This window comes from Lolium rigidum, chromosome 7, assembly GCF_022539505.1.
Source record: "Lolium rigidum isolate FL_2022 chromosome 7, APGP_CSIRO_Lrig_0.1, whole genome shotgun sequence".
Classification (NCBI taxonomy): Eukaryota; Viridiplantae; Streptophyta; class Magnoliopsida; order Poales; family Poaceae; genus Lolium; species Lolium rigidum.
The window spans coordinates 200,049,713-200,059,963 of NC_061514.1; the positions used below are offsets into that span (position 1 = coordinate 200,049,713).

At 40.5% G+C, this 10,251-nt stretch overlaps 1 protein-coding gene across 1 annotated transcript; it reads left to right on the forward strand.

The window, feature by feature from the left end:
• The first annotated feature begins 4,545 nt into the window (after nt 1–4,545).
• On the forward strand, nt 4,546–8,661 carry LOC124672441 (bZIP transcription factor RISBZ2-like). The gene is made up of 6 exons (XM_047208664.1): nt 4,546–5,001; nt 6,480–6,576; nt 6,739–6,859; nt 7,673–7,748; nt 7,838–7,963; nt 8,266–8,661. The coding sequence occupies exons 1-6, from the start codon at nt 4,546–4,548 to the stop codon at nt 8,659–8,661; spliced, it is 1,272 nt and encodes a 423-aa protein (XP_047064620.1).
• Nucleotides 8,662–10,251: the final 1,590 nt, after the last annotated feature.

The window sequence follows — 10,251 nt, forward strand, 5'->3', positions numbered from 1 at the left end:
ATAATCATGAAATATGCAAAATAGATGAAATAACATAAGTATCGCCTCTAAATATGAAATATATCAATGAATAACAGTAAATTATGATATAAAATAGTGATGCAAAATGGACGTATCACATACTTAATGCAATTGTCTGTTGTTTGCAACTTAATACTGGAAGGGGTGCGGATGCTAACCCGAAGGTGGACTTTTTAGGCATTGATGCATGCTAGATAGCGGTCTATGTACTTTGTCGTAATGCCCTGATTAAATCTCATAGTAGTCATCGTGATATGTATGTGCATTGTTATGCCCTCTCTATTTGTCAATTGCCCAACTGTAATTTGTTCACCCAACATGCTATTTCTTATGGGAGAGACACCACTAGTGAACTGTGGACCCCGGTCCATTCTTTTACATCTGAAATACAATCTACTGCAAACTATGTTCTCTGTTGTTCTTTGCAAACAAACATCATTTTCCACACCATACATTTAATCCTTTGTTTACAGCAAGCCGGTGAGATTGACAACCTCACTGTTAAGTTGGGGCAAAGTATTTTGATTGTGTTGTGCAGGTTCCACGTTGGCGCGGGAATCCCTGGTGTTGCGCCGCACTACACTCCGTCACCAACAACCTTCACGTGGCCCTTGACTCCTACTGGTTCGATAACCTTGGTTTCTTACTGAGGGAAAACTTGCTGCTGTACGCATCACACCTTCCTCTTGGGGTTCTTAACGGACGTGTGCTTCACGCGTTATCAAGCTCTTTTTCTGGCGCCATTGCCGGGGACCTGAAGAAAAGTTACACCACAGAGATTTCTAACTCCCACGTCAACTGCACGCCAGCAGTGCTCAGTTTTCCCCTAGAGTGCTAATACTGGCTAGTGCAATATGCTCAGTTTTACCCTCAAGTAGCTAGTCAACAGACAGTCAACAAATGGGATTAACTAGTTAAATGAGTCATTTAATGTGCAAAAACTTCCGAAAAATAGTGGCACATACTCATGGAGTCTTTACCACAAATTGCCAGTTCTCAAAACATAGATAAGTCATAGATAAATCAAGTTTTACCACAAATTGCCACTTCTCAAAGGCCTTCTCAAATCACCTAGTAGCTATGAAGGTGCATGGTTTTCCACAATAATCCCTTCCCAAAACAGCTTTCCCCAAAACATACTTTGTCTAAATGAGGCAACAATTCTCACACTCATGTATATTTTTATTGCAAATAGTTTGAGATAGGCCAAGATGGGTTTCATTGTACAAAACACGCATTTTCCATTTTTTAAATCTCATATTTGAATCCCTTAGTCTCGTTTATTACATAGGTGCCCTTGGTTTCTTGATACTACTCAGTTTTGCCCTCTCCCTCCACAAATTCTCTCACACGTGCAACATTGCCCCGATTGGTCTAGCCCATGTCACGCGGATCGTGCCCGCCGACCGTTGATCGTATGATCTAACGGGCGGGATAACCCCTCTCTCTCTCTGTCGGCGGTTACCTTCCACTCTCTAAGTATGCTAAAGGGCGGTTTTCTGTATTCATTTTCACGCGCTAAAAATTATAAACTCTTTTAGGCATTACTTTTCACGAAAAAAATGATAAACCATCACCGATTTGTTGTAGCCATTAATTTTCACGCAAAAAATGATAAACCATCACCGATTTGTTGTAGCCATTAATTTTTCACGAAAAAAATGATAAACCATCACCGATTTGTTGTAGCCATTAATTTTCATGCAAAAAATGATAAACCATCACCGATTTGTTGTAGCCATTAATTTTCACGCAAAAAATGATAAACCATCACCGATTTGTTGTAGCCATTAATTTTCACGAAAAAATGATAAACCATCACCGATTTGTTGTATCCATTACTTTTCACGCAAAAAATGATAAACCATCACCGATTTCTTGTAGCCATTACTATTCACGGTAAAAATGATAAACGAACCAATCTATCTATCTCTGTATTTGAAGTTTGGAAGGGTTCACCATCTACTTATGTTAACTTTCGAGGTTTTGACCTGAAAACAAATGGGCATTATAAAGGGAAATAAAAGTTCAAAAAAAATGTAAAAACGAAACAATCCACCTATCTTTGTATAGAAGATCGTCTGTATGATTTTTGAGGTCATTTAGAGAAGGTAGAAAAAAATCCCCTTTGAGAAGGTCGAAAAAACCTAACTTGTTACAAAAGCTGGTTTCAGTGAGACCTAACCAAATTTGGCATAAATTATGCCATATCTATAACAACAAGGAATATCTAAAAGGGAAAGTTTCACAAAATTTGAAATTTAGGGCAAAAATGATGCCATACATGATGATGTTTTCGAGGTTTTGACCTGAAAATTAATTGGGTATTATAAAGGGAAATAAAAAGTTCGAAAAATATAAAAACGAAACAATCTATCTATCTATGTATAGAAGATCAGCTGTATGAAATTTGAGGTCATTTAGAGAAGGTAGAATAAATCACCTTGTTAGAAAAGCTGGTTTCAGTTAGACGAAACGGCATGCGTTTAAGCAAAGTGATTTTTTTGAACATCTCCAAATGACCCCAAATTTGCCATAGATGATGTCATACGTGTAACAACAAGGAACCCTATCTAAAAAGTGTCAAAAAAGTTTGCCCAACCGTATAGCTCTATCAAAAAGAACCTCACCATGGCGCTAGTATAATTTTGGGCTTAGTTACAAACTTTCGTTACCTAACCTTCAACATGAAACTTGTTTCAGATCACTTTTGGCGTACAAGAAACAAATCCCACCTTTATTCGAGCACCACAGCCTCCAAACTTTGCCGATGCCGATATCGGCATGGTCAGAACGGCTATGCTCGCCGCCACTGCTAGGTCACCGTCGGGATGCACCCTCAATCCCGTCCCCTCATTCGATCACTGACACACCAGAGATATCGCCGAGGCCAATGCCGAACATACATGCTGATGCCAATGCCGAACATGCATGCACGCCGCTGTGGGCACGGCCACGCCGCCCCGCTATGCTGGACGCCACATACCACCGCGAGGTCTTTCCCTTCGCCACCACACTCTTCTAGCACCCATCTATACACGCCAGAAAGGAGAGACACTAGTTTTCTCTACATTGCTCGCGTTCGTGTCGGACACGGTCAGTCAAAGTTTTGAGGTAGTCGTCGTTGTCGTCGACCATTTCTTCTCTTCTTTGCATCGTCAAACGCGTCTAGTTCATATCTATCTAATGTTTCTGGTCTCGCCTCATGCAGTTCTTTGTGGACGTCGATCTCATCTCGGTACCCCGTAGGCCACCTCCTCCGTGCCATTGCTGTAGAGCTCCGTTTAAAAATCTATTCCTACCCGTGTATTGCCCCTTGTATCAACGCCATGGCCCACTTGTCATTCGATATACCGAAGCCCCACTTGTGCTCGTTTTGGTCAGGGATACAACGATGCTTACGGTCAAACAAAGATGGATGGTCTGACGTGTCTTTGCGGGCTCTACGTGGCCCCACTAGTCAGAAGATAATGGTCAACCGTCGGGCAACCGGCCGTTACAGCACCTGTGATGGTTTCAGACAAGGTCTTGGGGAAAACTGAGGAAAAACTAAGGAGCTGGGGAAAACTGAGCACACCTAAGGAACCGAGGGCACGAAAATAGAAATCCCTATAAAGAAATTAAGTGGGTCTTGTGGATATGGCCCCACGCGGAACATGTTCCTTGTTACGTTAGCGGAGGAAAATAGGGACGTTTCCACGCATCTGTTGTCACTCTAGCTATAGTGTATAACACAAGTTAATGTCGTCGATATCTTTAATATATACAATAATAATATAAATTTAGGACCACACATATTAGATCATGTGGAAGCGTAGAGATCTTAGTAAGTCGAAACAAACACAACGTTAATACGACACGCATTTACACTTTTCCATTAACACTTTTATACTTCATCTAGAAGTATTTGGTTTCATTCGCACTCACGATGAACAAGCATATATATTACAAAACTTTTTGTTTGTCGTGGTTCGTAGATAAAAAAACACCATTGCCTAAATAAAGACAACATGGCAAAAAAGGCTAACAGAAATAAACCGCATATACATGATGACAAACGATAGTGCATAGGTTGGGGTTTCGTGGATCACACCCTTCAATATACTCTCAAGTACGAAAGCTCTTCTCTAGGCGATGGTAGGCCACTAGAATAGTGTTGTATATCTTTCAAACCATGTAGAATATCACTGACATAAATAGCGCTGCAATAGAAGCTGCATTGTTGAGCCATTTTCCGCCGCACATCAATATCCCTTTCATTTAGCACAAAGATTATATGCTATATCTATCTTTAGCATTGAATGCAGAATACCTTGTATGATAGCGTTGTATTAAATAAACCACATATATTCGTGTCCTCAAGGCCTCAACTCAAATCCTTCAAAACCCAACCCATGGGTTAGTTGTAGCCAAAACCTGGGTCACGGTTCTCACCTTTGCCTTTTCCACCCCTCGTCTCTTCGCTGGATCTCATGGGTTAAAACCACCATTTCTTGATCAGATTTCCATTCTATAAACATCAAGATGGACCATCTATTCTCACTAGATGAGAACATCCCCGAACCCATCCCTTTCCAGACTCCCTTGCCGTCTTTGGCGTTGGAGCCTCAGGCGGACAGTGGAGGCACCGGAGGAGCAGAGATCGATGCCGGTGGTGGTGTAGGTGGTGGTGGAGCTATGAACCCGTGCTTGCCAGAATGCTTCTCCCCAAAGCTCATGGACAATTCATCATCACTGGACACCCCCACCCCACCAGCAACGAACTCAAAAGCTGATTCAGAGCTTCACAATAATCCGGCGGCCGAAGCGAGCCATAAGAGGCGCTACGAGGTCATCCAGGAGGAGGATAACGACGTTGTGGAGGTAATCTCCTCGCCACCCGCACCAACATCGGCGAGCGCGGCGTTGGACCCGGTGGCGTACAACGCGATGCTAAGGCGGAAGCTCGATGCGGACCTCGCCGCGGTTGCCGTGTGGAGGGTACAGTACTCTATCTCTCACATACCGTCTCTTTCCCTCTATCTTTCCATAGCCTTAAAAACATGCGTGCGTGAGTTACTGGATGGTTGTTCATTCTTTAGTAATTAAGATGTGGTAAAATTTGAAGATGATTTGATTATTGGGGTCCCGTGGCCAAATCGAAGTGTGAGTCACTTTGTTCTTTTGTAACCTATTATTGAAGTGATGGAAGTGAAGAAGTGAGCCTAGCTCACTTGGTTAGGGAAGTGGATGTACAATCTAGCCACCCAGGTTCAAGTTCACAAGGACGCGAATTTAGGTTCTTATTATTTAAAAACAAAATCATTGTAGGGGCTTCCCCTACCGTATTCCTTTCAAAAAAAAGTGATGGAAGTGATTTGTGTTCCTAAAAATATGTTTTGGATATCTTAAATATTTTTATGCAACATGTTGGTAAGCATATCACCACCTCTTATTTCTGGAAGTAAGTTGAATTTCCTCACCTGAAAAACAAACGATGCATCTCATGCCCAACAATTAATGTTCTAGCAACTTTTCTAGTGACTGGGCTTGTAGAAGGCCAGACAACATCAAGCGTCATGATTTTCATGTGGAAAGGATCATGAGGTCATATCTCTTGGCAATAAGCGTTCAGAGATGGGGCGAAGGGGAGACAGGAATGGTGGGGAAAGGGAGAATTAGTCATTGGGAGGCCACGAATACAATGGGTCTTTGTTTTTGGTGTGCGAAAGGGATGATTGGGGGATTCATGCATAGGTCACAAAATGTATGTTTTGCTGCAAAATGCTTGTGTTTACCATCTTATTTTAATGATTTTTAAAAACTATTTGACTACTGCGGTGGGGATATTGGCACAACTAAAGATGGTGGATAACAGAGGAATGGCGAGAGTAGTGAAGGTTAGAGATTAGAAGGAGGCACAGATGTAGAGGGTGGAGTTACGGTTAAGGTGGTGGAGGAAGTTTATATAAAGAGAGATAGGCAATGACTCTATCATTTGACCCAAGTTTGGCGTTCCACCTAATAAAAATATTACTAATTCAAAATTGCAAAGGTACCCACTTATAGGCAATATTTTCTTACCATGTTTGCTTTAGGACTTCTATTTTCTGTAAGAACCGTTAGAACCCTCATAACTAAAACAAAATCATTGGGATTTTTTTTTATTCTTGACTTCAACAAATTGAACGTGGAGTAGTCTCACTCAATGGACATGAGCATGGATAAAAGCATGGACCATGAGGTCACTTGATTATTTTTATTCTAATGATGAGAACTCTTAAGTTTGAATGTGAAGATTTAATATGTCTTATGTTAATTTGTTTAGTGAAAACTTGTTTTTATACTCAAAATGGGGTAAGTGACATTATGAATATCTAAGTTATATGAAATATCGTTAGTAGAAATATTAATTTTTGCATTTTTTCTTGTTAATTATTTTCATCTTCAACATTCACTTTTGTAACGTGTATGCGCAGACCTCACGTGGAATTTTCCTACAAAGTTCACATGGCAATATAGCATCACAAAATTCAAATGGCTATAGTAACTTGGGCTCGCCAAATCACGTTGGAGGTACTCTACTAAGCATATATTTTTATGAAATTACTTATGCTACAAGTTAAGTTGATCATTGATGTTTCCATATGACTTATATATAGTTCTCATATTTTCCTTTTTGTGTGCCTATGGCTAATGGGATTCTTGTCCAACAAATAATATAACGTGTTGGTGTAGAGGTTGGTGTCCATCAAGTTAGCTCTTCCTCATGGAATCCATCACCATCAGATGATGATATGGAAGGGGATGAAGAAACAATGGGAAATAGGAATGTTACTGCAGCAAAAGTGAAGAAGAGGTAACATAAATTGTGTATCCGTTTCATGGTCTTTTCATCGAGTTATGCATTTTCGCTATACAAATATACGTATGTGTTTGTTGTGCATCAAAATTTTATACTCGATTTTGCGAGCCAGCTATATTTCCATTTTTGGAGATATCTCCCATATTTAGTTTTGGCTACATGATTGGAACCTGTTTGTGGTTTGTGTTGGGTGGACTTGGCTTAATTTATATTCAATTTGAAAGTATTGATCATTTTTACGGTCCTTTATATCAAGTTGACATTGGACTTTCTTTTGAACTTTTTTTACTAAGTTGTCATTGGTAGGTTGATATGAATTAAGGATAAGTATTTCAACGCAATCAACTATGCATGTAAGGGCCTAATTTATTGTTGTATGAGTAGGCTCACTAATAATATGTTTATTTTGTTGTTTTGGGGGATCATACGGCGTGTTTCTCGAAAGAGTCAGAACTTAGGCATATGTAATGTAAATATGCCACATTGTTTACGTCCCTAATTATAATACAGCGAAGATCCAATAGGATGTGGAACCAATTTATTCTAGTTGAATCTCACGTCAACATGGTAGAGATTTTGGGTGGATCTTGTTGTGTTATGGTACTTTACATCTCCTCTTGTTGAAAATTTTGCGCATACATCATGTGCACATGAAAAGTGCACGTTGAACTAAATCATGTACAAAATATGATAGTATATAGCTAGTTTATCCTTGCTCATACCGCATATTATATTTGTTTATAAATTTTTATTTATTTATGTTTGTCTTTCAAGACCTTACTTTTATATTTTCCTTATCATATGAAGGAAGGAATCTAACCGAGATTCAGCTCGACGCTCAAGGAGTAGAAAAGCTGCTCACATGAAGGAACTAGAGCAGCAGGTATGTCATTCTTAACAACACAATTTTACTTCTTATGAAAGTGGCATAGTACACGAGTAATGAATCTAACAAGTCCTAAATCAATACAGGTGTCATTACTAAGATTTGAAAACAAATCTCTGATGATGAGTCTTACAGAAGTCAGTCAAAGATACAACAACGTTATTGTTGACAATAGGATATTAAAGGCAAATGTTGAAACCTTAGAAACAAAGGTATGCTACACTTATATATGGTTAGGGTGCAATTGAATATTCATGTTGAGCATATGCTTAAGGCACAATCATACTAGGTTTCAAAAGCCACTTGAATTTTTTTCTATAATTTTGTTTTTATTTGTTAAGACAAATGATGCTTGTGACACATTATATAACATACCAAAATTTCCCATGAGGTGTAAGTGATTAATTGATGAATCATGATAATTAGTTGATGCACACAAAGACTGCATTCAACTTTAAATAAATATAATATATGGTTTGGTTGCAACTAATAGAACAAAATGATTACATTTCAGGTGAAGATGTCAGAGGAAACTATGAAGAGGATCACACGTGCGAGCAATTTCCCCCAAGCCATATCTAGCATATCATCGCATAGCCACCACATAGGTGGGCCCCGATTGGACACCATTACCAATACTCTACTACCAACCCAAGACACCCCAGTTAGCTACTTTGTGAGTACAACAAATGATGTTGATGTGAACAATAGGTACATCCCAGAGGTAGCTCCGATACCGACTTTCCAAGTTGACAACCCATCAACTTTACTACATATGCAACCTATGGTTACCCTGGATCATCACCAAAGAAGGATGTGTGGTGGCATGCCAAGTGCATCAGTACCTACCCCACAATGGGAAGCTACTATGATGGATCAAGATGAGTTTATCAACATGGGGATGCAGTAGAAACATATAGCTAGACCCAGAGTGGGAACTATTATTTTTAAATTGTTTGTTTGTTGTTGAGGGTGTTTCTTATGGTTACATAGTTGTCGAGGAAAATTTGTCAGACTTGTTGAGAGCATATGTTGATGTTGTTCCCAGACGAGGTATAAGACATGTAATTGCTCTCTAATAATGAAGATATATATATTGAAAGTTTGGACATTGTGAGTAGATTGGTTGCCTTACTATATTTCTTCTATCGTTTGTTCATAATGCATTTCTTTATTCCAAATGAACAATTTAGAAATGGGCTTTCTATTTCGTGCCCTCGGGTCCATAGTTGTACTCAATTTTCCCCAGCTCCTTAGTCTTTCCTCAGTTTCCCAAGCCCTTGTCTAAAACCCGCAGAAGGAGCTCGGACGGTAGGATTCCCGTTTAGTTGACCGTTCTATGCTGACGTGTGGGGCCGCGTCGTGTGGGGCCGCGTCGCGTGAGGCTGGTAGAAAGGGACCGTGTGGGACATCACGAAACCGCGTTTTGTTGTACGTGAGCAGGAGCTGGGTTCTGTCTCTCTCGGCCCAAATTGGCACCTTTTCCCCTTTTTCTCTCTGTCTTTTTTCACCAAATTATTATCAAATCTAGAGAAGCTTCCATTTCTGTCTTTCTTCAATTATTTGTGCCTTTTGGCCCTTGTTTTTTTCCCAATATGACAGCAAATCTAGTCCATATTAATGACCTCACCTATCTTGGTTCATATGTACTCCCTCTGTGCAAGTATATTTGGTTGCCCTTTTTTTTTTAATTCATCTACTTTAGTTTGCATCTAGTCTAGGTTTTAGTGAGTAGGTTCACTCTTTTTAGTTTGAATGTAGTCCACTCTAAAAATATCTAAACAATCTTATATTTCTAAACGGAGAGAATATCTAGTTAAATCTAGAAGCAAATCTCGATGCTAATGTACGATAAATTCACACCGTCGTAATAAATCGAGAAAACAAAGTAGGGCCAACAAAGTAAAGTAGAATAGGGATAGATAATAGGTAGATAATAAGCTGCATACAGCAGCCAAAATAATACGTAACAGGTTCTTAGGTTCTTCACAGCACCAACATATTAACAACAACAAAATAAAAAGCTGCTTTGCAGTAGCAGCACACATCCTAGACTCCGCCTACTCCATCTGGCTCCTCCTCCAGTTCGAGGACCCCTGTCCCTTGATCTTGGGCACCTTGGGCTTGATTGGAGGCATGCACTCGGCGGCGATCTCCACCCGCTGGAAGTTGCGGAGGTGAATGCCGAGCGCCTTGTGCTTGGCGCAGAAGGAGTAGACGTTCACCGTCGCGCCGACTTTGGGGAAGGTCCTTCCGATGTCCTCGACATGCGTGAGGAGGCAGTTGAAGTCGGTGCCGCCGAGTCTCCTAGTGCACAAGGGGCACTTGTAGACACCTTTGGCGAAGTAGGAGGCGAACTGGCCGACCTGCAGCCTCCGCAGCACCTGCCGAGTCTTGGTGTGCTGATCCTCCTCGTCGCTACCGACGTCGCTGCCAGACACCATAACAAAGTTAGGAAAAGCGGCGGCAGCCTCAGTTAGATTGAACACGATTATATATC